A 16,482-nucleotide genomic window follows, 5' to 3' on the forward strand; every position below is an offset into this window, starting at 1 on the left:
ATAATTACAACACTCATTAAAACTGAAAATGTATTACTAATAATTGACTAAAATAGGATGACAAAACTATTTAAATAAAAAAATAAATAAAACAATTAATAATAATAATACCATTACAAAATTTAAATTTTTTTTAAAATAAATTCAATAAAAAATTAAACATCAAATCGAAATAAGTCTCTGACACAAGAGCGTAAATTAGCATGGTCATCTGTGACTAAGCTGCCAAAGATATCTGTATCATGAATCAATTTAAGTGGACCCCGACTTAAACAAGTTGAAAAACTTATTCGGGTGCTACCATTTAGTGGTCAATTGTACGGAATATGTACTTCACTGTGCAATCTTCTAATAAAAGTCTCAATCAATCAATCAATCAATCAGTCTCACCAGTTGGAAGGCTTCACAGTTCTTCTGAGCACTTCCCGCAGGTAACCGTACATACCACTTCTCGCCAGCAACAGACGCTGTTGCAACACTTCATTCATAATTTAATCAAGCATAATGGACGTCTGTTTCTACACCATTACACATACATATACATACAGTACATATACATACACATACACACATACATACAGTTAGGTCCATAAATATTTGGACATTGACACAATATTCAGTATTCCAGCTCTGTACAACACCACAATGGATTTGAAATTAAACACTGAAGTTGTGCTTTAAGTGTAGACTTTGAGCTTTAATTTGAGGGTATTCCAAATCAGGTGAACCGTGTAGGAATTACAACACATTTTATATGTGCCTTCCACTTTTTAAGGGACCAAAAGTAATTGGACAAACTAACATAATCATAAATCAAATTGTCACTTTTTTTTTGCAAATCCTATGCAATCAATGACAGCCTGAAGTGTGGAACCCAAATACATCACCAGACGCTGGGTTTCGTTCCTGGTGATGCTCTGTCGGGCCTCTGCTGCAGCTGCCTCCACTTCCTGCTTGTTCTTTGGGCATTTTCCCTTCAGTTTTGTCTTCAGCGAGGGAAATGCATGCTCAATGGGATTCAGGTCAGGTGATTGACTTGGCCATTGCAGAACATTCCACTTCTTTGCCTTAAAAAACTCTTTGGTTGCTTTTGCAGTATGCTTCGGGTCATTGTCCATCTGCACTTTAATGTACCGTCCAATGAGCTTTGAAGCATTTGGCTGAATATGAGCAGATAATATTGCCCCAAACACTTCAGAGTTCATTCTGCTGCTTTTGTCAGCTGTCACATCATCAATAAATATAAGAGATCCAGTTCCACTGGCAGCCATGCATGCCACTACCACCACCATACTTCACTGATGAGGTGCTATGCTTTGGATCTTGAGCAGTTCCTTCCCTTCTCCATACTCTTCTCTTTCTATCATTCTGGTACAAGTTGATCCTTGTCTCATCTGTCCATAAGATGTTGTTCCAGAACTGCACAGGCTCTTTTACATGTTTCTTGGCAAACTCTAATCTGGCCTTCCTGTTTTTGAGGCTCACCTTGTGAAGAAACCTCTGTATTTCCTCTGGTGAAGTCTTCTCTTAATTGTTGACTTAGACACAGATACACCTACTGTACCTCCTGGAGACTTTTCTTGATTTGGCCAACTGTGTTGTGAAGGGCTTTTTCTTCACAAGGAAAAGGATTTGTCTTTCATCCACCACACTTGTTTTCTGTGGTCTTCCATGTCTTTTGGTGTTGCTAAGCTCAGCAGTGCATTCTCTCTTTTTAAGAATGTACCAAACAGTTGGTTTGGCCACACCTCATGTTTTTGCTATCTCTCTGATGGCTTTGTTTTGATTTTACAGCCTAATGATGGCTTGCTTCACTGATAGTGACAGATCTTTGGACTTCATACTGAGAGATGACCTCCCCAGATTACAAATGAATACACCACACTTGAAATGACATCTAGGCCTTTTATCTGCTCTTTGTAAATTAAATAGGTTGTGAGTTCAAACCCCGGCCGGGTCATACCAAAGACTATAAAAAATGGGACCCATTACCTCCCTGCTTGGCACTCAGCATCAAGGGTTGGAATTGGGGGTTAAATCACCAAAAATGATTCCCGGGCGCGGCCACCGCTGCTGCCCACTGCTCCCCTCACCTCCCAGGGGGTGATCAAGGGGATGGGTCAAATGCAGAGGACAAATTTCACCACACCTAGTGTGTGTGTGTGACAATCATTGCTACTTTAACTTACTTTAACTTTAAATGAAAAAAAAAAAGGGAATAACACACACCTGGCCATGGAACAGCTGAGTAGCCAATTGTCCAATTATTTTTGGTCCCTTAAAAAGTGGAAGGCACATTTAAAATGTGTTGTAATTCCTACACCATTCACCTGATTTGGATGTAAATACCCTCAAATTAAAGCTCAAAGTCTACACTTAAAGCACATCTTGATTGTTTCATTTCAAATCCATTGTGGTGTTGTACAGAGCTGGAATACTGAAAATTGTGTCAATGTCCAAATATTTATGGACCTAACTGTATGTATATGCACATCACACACAAACATATACGCGTGTGTATGTGTGTATATATATATATATATATCGATATTTATATACTGTTTATATATATACTGTATATATATGTGTGTATGTATACCTTTTTGTATACATTTATTTATATAGCTATACAATTTTGTATTGCAATGGGTCAAAATAATTGCCCAAATCTGATGTAAAGTATAAGTTGAGTTGTATACAATAGTAGGCACTCGCAGTGTTTTCTAAACATTCAGTTTCAGTGCAGTAAATGACAACCGACAGCACAAACAGGAAAAATACAATGTTAATAAACTTTTTTATCAAGAGTTATAAAAGGGTTTCACTTTCTTTTTGCTGCTGTTAAATACCAGAGAAGAGAGTCAACTCCAGGACACTGCCAGCTTTTTGCTGCTGTTAAATACCAGAGAAGAGAGTCAACTCCAGGACACTGCCAGCTGATATGGAGGGTGAGTAAACTGTCATTGGTGTGTGGATAATAAATATCACATTTTTGTTTTCTTACCTGATTTTTAGAGTGAATCACAGATAAATTGTCAATGTTTTGTGCATCATAAAAATGGGTGTGAAACAACATTAAAAACATAAATATAACAAAAAAATAACATTGTGGCCTACAGACTTTTAAAGACCGGGGAGTTCAGAGGTTCCATCGAACCGTGGCTACCATGAGCACTGAAGAACAAAAGCCAACAGGTGCATACTTGCTTTGAGTAAATAAATATGTGTGTCTATAGATAGGATTAAATATGATCTGTTGATGCTTCTCAAAGCAATAAGTGAGATATCACTTAGTTGTCTGAAAACACCACTTTTTAAAAACATTGCATTTAGTCATCAGCTCAACAATGTGTTAAGGCAATGGTTGTGAAATTAACCATTTGAAGAAAGTGCAATTGCCAAATAACTGAGATAATGCAATTTTGGCATCTGTTCAATGAGTAATTCTGGCACACTGATGTGTTAAAAAAACATTTTGCAATCTGATTCCAGGAATATAAGGTGTATTTATACTTATGTCCAATGTGGACTTACAGTAGAACCTATTATCTGTTGAGGTTATGTTTTCAAACCATATGCAAAAAACCAAGACTAATTGAAATTCCCATGAAAATGAACTTTTTGGAACGCTAATAAAGCGTGGATTATACTGCTTCGTTAAGGTACCACTATGATGGCTCGCTCCTGCCCCTGTAAACCCTTATGCTGGGTTGATGGTAACGTTCTCTGACTTTGGCTCAACATACACAATACAAGTAACTGATGCAGCTATTAAATTAGAATTAGATCCAATAACCATCCCCGTCTATCTTTTTTGAAGACATGTAGCCTACAACGTCCTTTAACATAATATTTCCAGGTGTCTGTGAAATCCTGCATGTGCACGCAGCGTGCATTCCAGCAGGTGATTAGGGTCAAGACAAGCAGAGAGACTGTGTTTTAAAGCGTTCATCAGACATACTAGAATTGTACCTCAGAGTATTAGCAGCATATGATAGCACAAGTCAAATGCTTTATGCGTTAAACATACTTGGCCAATAAAGCAAATGCTGATGAAGCAACAACATGAGTGTGTAAAGTTGTTTAAAAATTAACTTCTCAGCTGCTTAATTTCCATTTTACCTGTTGCAGTTTGGACTTGAGTCGGTGAAACCTGAAAAATACTCGATATTAATACCATGTAAAATAACATTCTCATGTCGAGAGCCCAGCATATGCTGCACCGATATACAGTATGTATATTTCCAATTGAAAACAATATATAAAAACAGAACAATAAGTGTCTACATTTTGCTTTATATTTATTATTTTACTTGTTTTTTCTCTGGTTTTGTATTTGTTTTGTATCATCCCGTGAGGTGTATATTACTTTTTTTGTTCGGTTTGTACTTCATGAAGTTTTGCACTCGTTGTTTTTTTGTGTGTGTGTGTGTTTTGTTTGTTTTCATTATATTTGGATGTATGTGTTTAGTTATTATGCTTGTGAATCTGGGCTATCCCTTAAGTAAGACTACTTATTATGTTGAAAGGGGCAGGAAATATGAGATTTTCTTTATCCTGTTCCTTCTCAAGCATAGGTGTGTAAATATGTGTTTAGTTGCTAAAGTTTAATTGTCTATTGATCAAAAATGCACATCAACGAAGGAGATAAATAAAAAATGAATGAAATGAAAAAAAATGAATGAGATCGACAGTCGGTACGGAGTCTTCAATCATGCGGACGCTGTATCGATCCATTGTGGTGAAGAAGGAGCTGAGCTGGAAGGCAAAGCTCTCAATTTACCGGTTGATCTACGTTCCCATCCTCACCTATGGTCATGAGCTTTGGGTTATGACCGAAAGGACAAGATCACTGGTACAAGCGGCCAAAATGAGTTTCCTCCGCCGAAAACCCCACTGTTCCTCCTGAATCCGAGGTTCGACTATGCGGCGTAGCCTCCACTCCAGTACACATGAATAGATCTTACTGGGAAGGCTGAGGAGTGTGATCCCACGATAGTTGGAACACACCCTCCGGTTCCCCTTCTTAAAGAGAGGAACCACCACCCCGGTCTGCCAATCTAGAGGCACCGCCCCCGATGTCCACGCGATGTTGCAGAGCCTTGTCAACCAAGACAGCCCCACAGCATCCAGAGCCTTAAGGAACTCCGGGCGGATCTCATCCACCCTCAGGGCCTTGCAACCGAGGAGCTTTTTAAATACCTCAGCAACCTCAGCCCCAGAAATAGGAGAGCCCACCACAGATTCCCCAGGCACTGCTTCCTCATAGGAAGACGTGTTGGTGGGATTAAGGAGGTCTTCGAAATATCCACAACATCCGCAGTCGGGGTCAGCAGAACACCATCCTCACCATACACGGTATTGACAGTGCACTGCTTCCCCTTCCTGAGGCGGCAGATGGTGGTCCAGAATCGCTTCGAAGCCTTCCGGTAGTCATTTTCCATGGCTACCCCGAACTCCTCCCATGTCCGAGATTTTGTCTCCGCGACCGCTGAAACCACATACCGCTTGGCCTGTCGGTACCTGTCCGCTGCCTCCGGAGTCCTATGAGCCAAAAGAACCCGATAGGACTCTTTCTTCAGCTTGACGGCATCCCTCACCGTTGGTGTCCACCAACGGGTTCTAGGATTACCGCCACGACAGGCACCAACTACCTTGCGGCCACAGCTCCAATCAGCCGCCTCGACAATAGAGGTGCGGAACATGGTCTACTCGGACTCAATGTCCAGCACCTCCATTGTGACATGTTCAAAGTTCTTCCGGAGGTGGGAATTGAAAGTCTCTCTGACAGGAGACTCTGCTTGACGTTCCCAGCAGACCCTCACAATGCGTTTGGGCCTGCCAGGTCTGTCCGGCATCCTCCCCCACCATCGCAGCCAACTCACCACCAGGTGGTGATCGGTAGAAAGCTCCGCCCCTCTCTTCACCCGAGTGTCCAAAACATGAGGCCGCAAATCCGATGACACAACTACAAAGTCAATCATGGAACTGCGGCCTAGGGTGTCCTGGTGCCAAGTGCACATATAGACACCCTCATGTTTGAACATGGTGTTTGTTATGGACAATCTGTGACGAGCACAAAAGTCCAATAACAAAACACCACTCGGGTTCAGATCCGGGCGGCCATTCTTTCCAATCACGCCTCTCCAGGTTTCACTGTCGTTGCCAACATGAGCGTTGAAGTCCCCCAGTAGGACAAGGGAATCACCCGGGGGAGCACTTTCCAGTACTCCCTCGAGTGTATCCAAAAAGGGTGGGTACTCTGAACTGCCCTTCGGTGCGTAAGCACAAACAACAGTCAGGACCCGTCCCCACACCCAAAGGAGGAGGGAAGCTACCCTCTCGTCCACCGGGTTGAACTCCAACGTGCAGGCTTTGAGCCGGGGGGCAACAAGAATTGCTAGCCCAGCCCGTCGCCTCTCACTGCGTGCAACGGCAGTGTGGAAGAGAGTCCAGCCCCTCGTGAGAGAACTGGTTCCAGAGCCCTTGCTGTGCGTCGAAGTGAGTTCGACTATATCCAGTCGGAACTTCTCCACCTCGCACACTAGCTCAGGCTCCTCCCCCCCCAGCGAGGTGACATTCCACGTTCCAAGAGCTAGCTTATGTAGCCGGGGATCGGACCGCCAAGTGCCCTGCCTTCGGCTGCCGCCCAGCTCACATTGCACTTGACCTCTATGGCCCCTCCCATGAGTGGTGAGCCCATTGGAGGGGGGACCCAAGTTGGGACCATGGGGACAGGCCCGGCCACCAGGCGCTCGCCCTCGTGCCCCAACTCCGGGCCTTGCTCCAAAGGGGGGCCCTAGTGACCCGCGTCCGGGCGAGGGAAGTCTGGGTCCTTCGTTTGTATTCTTCATAAAGGTCTTCGAGCTGCTCTTTGTCTGATCCCTTACCTAGGACCTGTTTGTCTTGGGAACCCCTACCAGGGGGCATAGAAGCCCCCGGACAACATAGCTCCTAGGATCATTGGAACACACAAAGTCCTCTACCACGATAAGGTGGCAGTTCAGAGAGGAGTATTCAATTCTTACAGAATAAAAAAACAACAGTAAAAATGTAAGAAAATAAGAAAAAAATCTGTATGTAATGACAAAAAACTGAAATGTTCAAACCAATAAATAATAATACTATGCTTAGTCACCTACAAAACCCAAAAGCAGTGAAGTTGGCACGTTGTGTAAATGGTAAATAAAAACAGAATACAATGATTTGCAAATCCTTTTCAACTTATATTCAATTGAATAGACTGCAAAGACAAGATACTTAACGTTCGAACTGGAAAACGTAGTTATTTTTTGCAAATATTAGCTCATTTGGAATTTGATGCCTACAACATGTTTCAAATAAGCTGGCACAAGTGGCAAAAAAGACTGATCAAGTTGAGGAATGCTCATCAAAGACTTATTTGGAACATCCCACAGGTGAACAGTATAATTGGGAACAGGTGGGTGCCATGATTGGGTATGAAAGCACCTTCCATGAAATGCTCAGTCATTCACAAACAAGGATAGGGCGATTGTCACTACTTTGTGAACAAATGTGTGAGTAAAATTGTTTAAGAACAACATTTCTCAACCAGTTATTGCAAGGAATTTAGGGATTTCAGCATCTGCTGTCCGTAATATCATCAAAAGGTTCAGAGAATCTGGACAAATCACTGTATGTTAGCAGCAAGGCTGAAAACCCATATTGAATGCTTCGATCCCTCAGGAGGTACTGCATCAAAAAGCGACATCAGTGTGTAAAGGATATCACCACATGGGCTCAGGAAAACTTCAGAAAAGTCAGTATCTACAGTTTGTCGCTACATCTGTAAATGCAAGTTAAAACTCTACTATGCAAAGCGAAAGCCATTTATCAACAACATCCAGAAACGCCCGAGCTCATCTAAGATGGACTGATGCAAAGTGGAAAAGTGTTCTGTGGTCTGACGAGTCCACATTTCAAATTGTTTCTGGAAACTGTGGACGTCGTGTCCTCCAGAACAAAGAGGAGAATAACCATCCGGACTGTTCTAGGCACAAAGTTCAAAAGCTAGTGTCTGTGATGGTATGGCGGTGTATTCGTAACTTACACATCTGTGAAGGCACCATTAATGCTGAAAGGTACATACAGCTTTTGGAGCAACATATGTTGCCATCCAAGCAACGTTACCATGGACGCCCCTGCTTATTTCAGCAAGACAATGCCAAGCCACGTGTTACATCAACGTGGCTTCATAGTAAAAGAGTGCGGGTACTAGACTGGCCTGCCTGTAGTCCAGACCTGTCTCCCATTGAAAATGTGTGGCGCAATATGAAGCATAAAATACGACAAAGGAGATACCAGACTGTTGAACAACTTAAGCTGTACATCAAGCAAGAATGGGAAAGAATTCCACCTGAAAAGCTTCAAAAATTGGTCTCCTCATTTCCCAAACCTTTACTGAGTGTTGTTAAAAGGAAAGGCCATGTAACACAGTGGTAAAAATGCCCCTGTGCCAACTTTCTTGCAGTGTGTCTGGCAGCCTGCCATTAAATTCAAAGTTAATGATTATTTTGCAAAAAAAATAAAGTTTCTCAGTTCGAACATTAAATATCTTGTCTTTGCAGTCTATTCAATTGAATATAAGTTGTAAAGGATTTGCAAATCATTGTATTCTGTTTTTATTTACCATTTACACAATGTGGCAACTTCACTGGTTTTGGGTTTTGTATATTACTATGCTAACACAATATCTGTTTTGAGCATTTTATGCGGCCCTTAGTGGAAAAGGTTTGGATGCGTCCTCTCCTCCGTCCTTGAGCCGACGTGGTGGACAGAAAGTAAGGAAGCCCGGCCATAAATTCTGGTACAATACGCTGGCTAAGGTTAAACTTCTACAGAGTCTTTCTCTCTCCAGTGCTACATTGTGGATGTATGTTTTTTGTATATTGACAATACAAATTATTTTTTATTATATAGTGTTGTATGGTACACCGGTACTAATAAAGTACTGCGGTACTAATTATTTCAAAATGTTACTACACTGCCTTTGAAAAATACCGGTACTGTTTTTCAAGCACATGCTGCCGTACGGCGATGATGTACAGAGCAGAGGAGCATGTTGCGTGTGTCAGCACGCACACACTCAACAGAGCCGACAAGGAGAAACAGCAAGTTTCTACCGCTTGTCCCGTTCGGGATGGCAAATAAAGGCAATTCTACCGGTTAATAAAGATGTCACATTAAACACGGAAGTGTCACACTGCAAGCTCTGCTTTAAAACATGCCTCGCCAAAGGTGGCATTAATAAAGTATTACCACCTTTGCTTCAAACTTAGCTAAAACATTCAACTACACGCAGTCAGATCGACAGGTAATAAAGTTAACGAGCTCCTCTGTTGTGCACACAGTTATGTGCACACAGCTGTTTGGCTGGATGCCAAATATTAGCCGAGTCCAAACTATCCATGTAACATAAACTAATGCAAGTAAAATGAATGAATTTTGGACCAAATTCCTACAATTTGTGTTTCATCCTGAACAATGTGTGTTTTACCATCTACATGTCTAATCTGTGTACTTTTAGCCATAGTATTGTTTTAGTAGTTACTAATGATTGTATTTTCCTTAAAGCATAAACCTAGAGTGGCAACCATAACTCATAAAACATAATGTCAAAAAATATTTTATTCCAACCTAATCCTAGATTATAGCAGACTATATGCAATATATTAACTTGTAAATTGTTACAATGTCTTTAATGCCTTTTAATTTTTTATTTTACTCTTCTAAAATCTTTCTTCAATGCAATGAGAACCATATGGTTAACATATTGTAAGATTTATTTAATTTCACTGAAGCCTAAAATGATTTTTTTTTGTGGTCCCCTATATTTTGAAAAGTATCGCAATACATTTTGGTACAGGTGCCAAAATATTGGTATTGGGACAACCCGAGTATTCTATATCATGTTAATATTTTCACTGCTGCTGCTTTGACCACTTGTAAACAAAAGAGGTTAAAGCCGGCTATACAGTAAGTAAGCTACGAGCTCCATCGCAATCGTAATAATGGAATATATTACTAATAGGTCCATTGCCAAACACAACAGGCACTGATCCAATTAACAGTAGTTTAAACAAATATTTATTGTTTTTTTGTCAAAAGATGGTGATGCTATTGTCTTACAATAGAAGGCTAAGCTAGCTACACAACAAATCGAGCTAAGATTGCTAACATGTCATTCACACATTTCTAACCGACTGTTATTACTTACAGTTTCATTGTCTCCTTCATTGCCACATAGATAGTAGACACAGAGCCCACCATTAAAAGTAATTTTTTGGAAAATCTATCTTTGTGGGTGAAGCAGGACTCTTTTAGGCATACACTTGAAGCGACTTATTCACAGTTAAAGGCACATTTCCACAAATCATACAAGTTAAACGTAAAACCCATTTGACTTCAGATGAGGCTGAAAGTTTGTGTAGTGACTTGCGCTGGTTATAACAACCAACACTGAATTAAAAAAGGCTGAATCGAGCAAAGAATGTTTGGGTAAATTTCTATCTTATATGGATAATCGGCTGATGTCACACTTGGAACAAAATTCCAAATAGGCTATTTGGAGGACGTTTAAAGGAAGGCAACATTGTTTTATAAATACTGTATCTCTGCAACGCCTCCACAGTTTGATTTCAAATTTTTGGGACTTATGCAGATCCCAAATACACATAAGCAGGTACCAATAAGTAAGAAATGTTGGTTTTGCTTGATAGAGCCTCTTTAAGAACTATTATTTGGACAAAATGCATGAAAGTGTTTCAACATGTAAGACAATATGTTTTTACAACGAAAATTACTGTAGTGAAATACCCTTAAATTACACGGTAGAGCCGTTGTTTCTATTTAATGACAGTATTCCTTCATATTGACTAGGTGGAAATGAAGGTATGTCACCAACATATGAGAATGTAAATAAGCATTTGCTTTAGACTAATCATTTTACTTTTTGTAACTCACTTAGGACTTGCTTATATATTAGCAAAATACCACTGTTAAAATAAACTTGTAATTTCCACAGGTCTACACTCTATATGGTTCTTTGTCACAAAACCTGGAATTGTATTGACTTGACTTTCATGATGTATACTACTCATACAACTCAGAGAAATGATGGATACAGTTATCAACATTTTTTTAATAATGTAATCTTTCTCTTTGACAGTTCTGTTGGACGTCATCTCCAAACTTGGGCTGAAGAAATATTATCCAAACAACCTCAGTCTTCAGTCTATTTTGGAAGTCAACAAAAGCAGCACACATGAAAAAGCTGTTTTATCAGTGGATGAAATGCCATTTCATTTCCTAAGAAAACTGTTTCAAATCAATGCTGGGTGCAGGAATTGCACACCATTACTGAGCAGTCATGAGGATGATGATTATAGATTTGACACAGACCTTTACACTGCAAATGACCCCTCTGAAAACACAGTCCATCCTCTTGACCTAATTGTAGGTCTATTTCTATGTGCAGACAGCTTCTTGCAGCAGGAAATTGCCCTCAAGATGTCGTTATGCCAGTTTTCTGTCCCGTTGCTGTTGCCCCAAACCAACTCCAATCAGTGTACCCTGATGATATGGGCTCTTAGAGAAATTGTCAAAGAGTGGTGTCCACATGACATGTGTCAATCAAGAGGATTTGTGGAGGACAATATTGTTCAGGCTAAAATACCATTCGTTTCCTTTGTAAGGTTAAAAAACTGCAGTTCATCTAAATCTCAGTTTTTAAATCAAGTTCTCAGCCGTGGCCAGCAGAATCAAAATATGTTCATACACAGAGACATGGAAGGAGGAGCATTGACTCGAAAACTGTCAAATGGTTTGGTGGAAGTTTGCTGGTTCCTTCCTTGTGGGAGAGAAAATCTTGACATATTTCCAGAGCCGGTTGCATTTGCTAATTTGAGGGGACACATCTGTGAGTCACATACACAGTTTGCTTTTCTTTATGAAGTGTCCAATGCAATCTTTGTATTCCTGGACGAGTTTGAAGAAGAGGAGCATCACAAACTGAAGGCTCTTCAAGATGCAAAATCTAAACTCTATTTTGTTGTTGTCCACAAAGAGAGAGTCACTGATGATGTCAAGAAAACACTAGAAGAATTGGATGTACCAAAAAGCAATGTTAAAGTCAAAAATTCAAGAGCAAATACAGCAGAGTTTGCCAAAGTAATTTGTGGGGCCATCAAGAACTCACTGTGTTCCATAAAAAGCACAATGAGTATTGAAGATATGGCGGAAAAAGCAGTTGTATTAAGTCTGACTGTGGATGAAAATAAAACTCTCGACCAGAAAGAAACTGCAGAGAAAATCTTGAGGGGTGTTGGTGTGAGAAGTATACCACACTTCAAAAAACAACAACTACCTTTGCAAGGAGAAAAGTGGAAGAGATTATCACAACTGGAGAAGCAGGAATGCAGAATGAGTAATGTTGGCACTGGTGCTGTTGAGCATTATAAAGCTCAGATACAAGAAGAGAAAATACACATTTGGAAAGAGCAAAACAAGCAACAATTATCTCAAGGAATGCACGATTTCATCAAAACCTTATCGACAAGCAACACAGAGAGAAGAAATGTTTTCTTGAAGTGGATGAAATTCAAGTTTAATAGCCAATCTCGGGATACACTAACCAGACTGCGTAACACTTTCAAAGAGCAATGCAAAACCAATGATGCCAAACTTATTGCAGAGATTGATCAAGCTTTATTGGACACCTCATTAGGGGTAGAGCATTACATGAGAGAAATGGGACTTTACTATGAGGTTTCTTTTCACTCAGACATTGCCATGGCTAAAATATCACATTTGCCTAAAGTAGCTGCTGAAATGCTGTTGGGTGGTTATTCATTAGAACTGTTGGATGGTGTTGCCTCCAACATTCCAGAGAAGTGGGTGACAGATATGCTAATGGAGCTTCACAAGATGGTCGGGGGAAAGAGCAGGTTGCTCGTACTAACTGTTTTGGGTGTTCAAAGTACTGGAAAGTCAACCCTTCTCAACACCATGTTTGGTGTTCAGTTTCCTGTCAGCAGTGGTAGATGTACAAGAGGGGCCTATATGCTGTTTTTCAAAGTTGGAGAAAATACAGAAAAAGAATTGGGTTGTGACTTCATTCTCCTTATTGATACAGAAGGTCTGAAATCTCCTGATCTCGCGCAACTAGAAGATAGCTATGAGCATGACAACCAGCTGGCAACCTTTGTCATTGGCTTAAGTGATGTTACTATTGTAAACATTGCAATGGAGAACGCAAACGAAATGAAAGATGTCCTGCAAATTGCTGTTCATGCCTTCCTGAGAATGAAACAAATTGGGAAAAAGACAATTTGTCATTTTGTGCACCAAAATGTTGCTGGAGTTTCGGCTCATACCAGAACTCTGACAGACAGAAAACACCTCTTGGACCAACTAAATCAAATGACACAAATCGCAGCTCATATGGAGAGAACACCTGGGATTCAAGCGTTCACTGATGTGCTGGACTATGACGTAGAAAACAACAACTGGAACATCCCAGGACTTTGGCATGGAACCCCTCCAATGGCACCAGTAAACACTGGTTACAGTGAAGCGGTTTCAGAGTTCAAGAAATATCTTCTGGAGACAGTGCGCGGAAAAAAACAATCTAAAGCTTCAAATATTCCAGAGTTTCTACAATGGATGACGAGTCTGTGGAAATCAGTGAAGTATGAGAACTTCATCTTTAGTTTCAGAAACACACTTGTGGCTCACACTTATGAAAACCTGTGCAAAGAGTTCAACCAGTGGGAGTGGGAGATGCGTAAGGAAATATTGTCCAGACAGACGGCAGCAGAGTCAGAAGTTGTGAATGCCAACAACAAGAATGGCTTGGAAACGTTGGTCATGTTAAAAAAAACAGAACTTGCTGAGGAAATAGAATCACAAAAAAGAAAAATGAAAGAGAAACTGGCTGATTATTACAGAAAGAAAGACATACATGTAAGTTTGATAGAGAAATACAAAACTGACTTCTTCAATTCCATCACAAGTCTGTCAAATGAGATTCAACATTCAGTGAATTCGAATTTGGAAGGAGCCCTTGAGCGAAACATAGCTTTGGAAAAGGCTCTGGACATAATACAGGAGTACTCTGGCAGGATTGAAGACAGAGTCATGCGGCTTCTGAGCGACTGCAAAGACACCCAACTGTCTGATGACCAACTGAGAGAAGAGTTTGACAAAATGTGGGCTGCTGCTACTGCATGTGTACCTGCATTGAAAAAACAAGAAATACCTGCCGCCGTTCTCAACCAGCTGAGGAAGAATTGCTCATATCGGAACGTGAGTGAAGATTTACAGCATATTAAAGACCTAACAAGCCATGGAAAGGCCCCATTTATGACCTATATGAACCACGTTGACTCCATAGCCGAGAAGTTCAAACATACTTTGACAGGAAAGTTACAGATCTTTGCAAATGAAGTCATTGCGACATCAACAGCGTTTGTTGTTGAACAAACTAAATCAAATAGTGATTACCATGATTCTTTGTCACGTGATCTGTTGAAAATGATTGATGACCTGCTATTTAAGCATTCCAAGCCTGACAAATTCAACATAAAATTTGAAATTGACATCAAACTTCATATTTGTGGATTTGCCGCAAGAGAATTCCTGCTAATGCACCAAAAATTCTTGTCGAACAATGACCCCCAAACACAGCTGGAGAAGTACAAGCCTCAATATTTGTCAGACTTTCTGGATTTGTACAAACAGACAGATCATTGCCAACGCAAAGCAAAGGATTTCGTCCAGTTTTGTATCAAGCCTGCCATCGAGGATTACCTGAACAGAGTTTTGGGAATTGACATTGTAGATTTTATTTTGACAAGCAGCCATTCAGTGGAGTACAGTTCACGCTGTTCCTTCCAGTACAACATTCAGAAAGAGTTACTGCAGAAAGATGACTTTGATGCTTTTGTCAAGTACATTCTTCACTACAAAATGTTTGTTAAGGATTGGATATTTGAGCAGATCTTAAAAGAAATGCAAGACAATACTTTGTGCAATTTGAAGCAGAAAAACCTGGAAGTTGTGGTAACCAAAATATCAAACGCAATTGAGGAGAGTTTAAAAAAGGTATCAGATGACAATGACAATGTTCCAAAGCTTGTAAGCATAATGCGCACATATCTGAGCAAAGACATTGTAATATTAGAGGATACTGTAAAACGCACTCTGTTTCAGATCAAAAGCACATGCCAGTCATTCACCCAAAGTTTTATTGCATCCTTGAGCAAGTTAAAGGAAACACTCCATGAAGAATTCTCCAACATCGAAGACGTACCTGAAACCCTGAATAAACTTGCGATAAAACCACAGGATGAACTCTTCAAGAAAGTATTTGGATGCGGACACCAGTGTCCATTTTGTAAAATTCCTTGTGAGGCTGGAGGCAAAGAACACAAGATGCATCATGCTGCTGTGCATAGACCACAAGGGCTTGGACAATACAGATACAATACCGATGAAGTACTGGTTGAAGATCTATGCCCAAGTGATGTTCATGGTACTTGTAGATTTCGACATCCGGACAAGGCTGAGGTGTGGGTTCCATACCGGGATTACAGTACCATCTATCCTGACTGGCACATTCCTCCAGACCCCACAATAGAATCATCTGATTACTGGAAGTTTGTACTGGTACACTACAATGAGAGATTTGCTAAAGAGTACCAGGCCAAGCCAGCTAAAGTCCCTGAGGCCTGGATGAAAATCACAAGGGCAAAAGCCCTGGAGGGTCTGAAAGATTCTTTTAACATACGATAATCTTTTCCATCGACATCAGTCATAAACCTTGTGCATGGTGTAACATAAGTTCATATTGGTAACGCTCATAATAAATCACATTTCTTTGGCTGCTTTCTGGGTACTTAATTATGCTGATTGTATGCAACTACGATGACAATGAAATTCTACATAAATTACGTGTTCAAAGATTTTCACGTTATTTTCATCTAAGAATAGATTAAAGGAGTTGTTTACAACTTTCCCATAGCTTGATTTTTCAAACAAAAATTATAACACCACCACCAGCTAATTTATGAACCATAAGTGGTTTAGCAGAAGATTTTTATATTTTTATAGTGTCAATGTTTTTCACAACTAATAATTACATTGAATGGAAATTGCTTGTCGGTTCGAAGCATTTCTTTGTCCTTACTGCTTGTCACTCAATGCTATCTGGTACACGCGTTCGCACAGGGAGCGCATGCACACACACAACAGCAGTCCCAGCGAAGTAACTAACAAGTTACATTCATATTGTTGGTATGATATAATTGACATTAAATGATGGATAACCTTAGCTATCCAAATCACTATCTATAGCTGACTACACACAAAGCTAATGCGCGAGTGCATGTTCCTTCATTACGTGCTCAAAGCCGCAAGAGAGCGGGATATAATACTTTAAACACATTGGAACGTTAGCGCCAT

General features: G+C 40.3%; 3 protein-coding genes across 8 annotated transcripts in view; 2 read left to right on the forward strand and 1 right to left on the reverse strand.

The window, feature by feature from the left end:
• LOC133636338 (gastrula zinc finger protein XlCGF48.2-like) overlaps positions 1 to 16,482 on the forward strand; it is a 359,822-nt gene that overhangs the window by 229,238 nt on the left and 114,102 nt on the right. The window lies entirely within an intron of this gene.
• Positions 1 to 16,482, reverse strand: part of LOC133636329 (gastrula zinc finger protein XlCGF57.1-like) — a 243,662-nt gene that overhangs the window by 163,253 nt on the left and 63,927 nt on the right. The gene's annotated exons all lie outside the window — the stretch shown is intronic.
• LOC133635714 (up-regulator of cell proliferation-like) lies at positions 3,125 to 15,861 on the forward strand. Its single transcript, XM_062028962.1, has 2 exons — positions 3,125 to 3,195; positions 11,189 to 15,861. The coding sequence occupies exons 1-2, from the start codon at positions 3,168 to 3,170 to the stop codon at positions 15,811 to 15,813; spliced, it is 4,653 nt and encodes a 1,550-aa protein (XP_061884946.1). The 5' UTR covers positions 3,125 to 3,167; the 3' UTR covers positions 15,814 to 15,861.

This window comes from Entelurus aequoreus, linkage group LG20, assembly GCF_033978785.1.
Source record: "Entelurus aequoreus isolate RoL-2023_Sb linkage group LG20, RoL_Eaeq_v1.1, whole genome shotgun sequence".
Classification (NCBI taxonomy): domain Eukaryota; kingdom Metazoa; phylum Chordata; class Actinopteri; order Syngnathiformes; family Syngnathidae; genus Entelurus; species Entelurus aequoreus.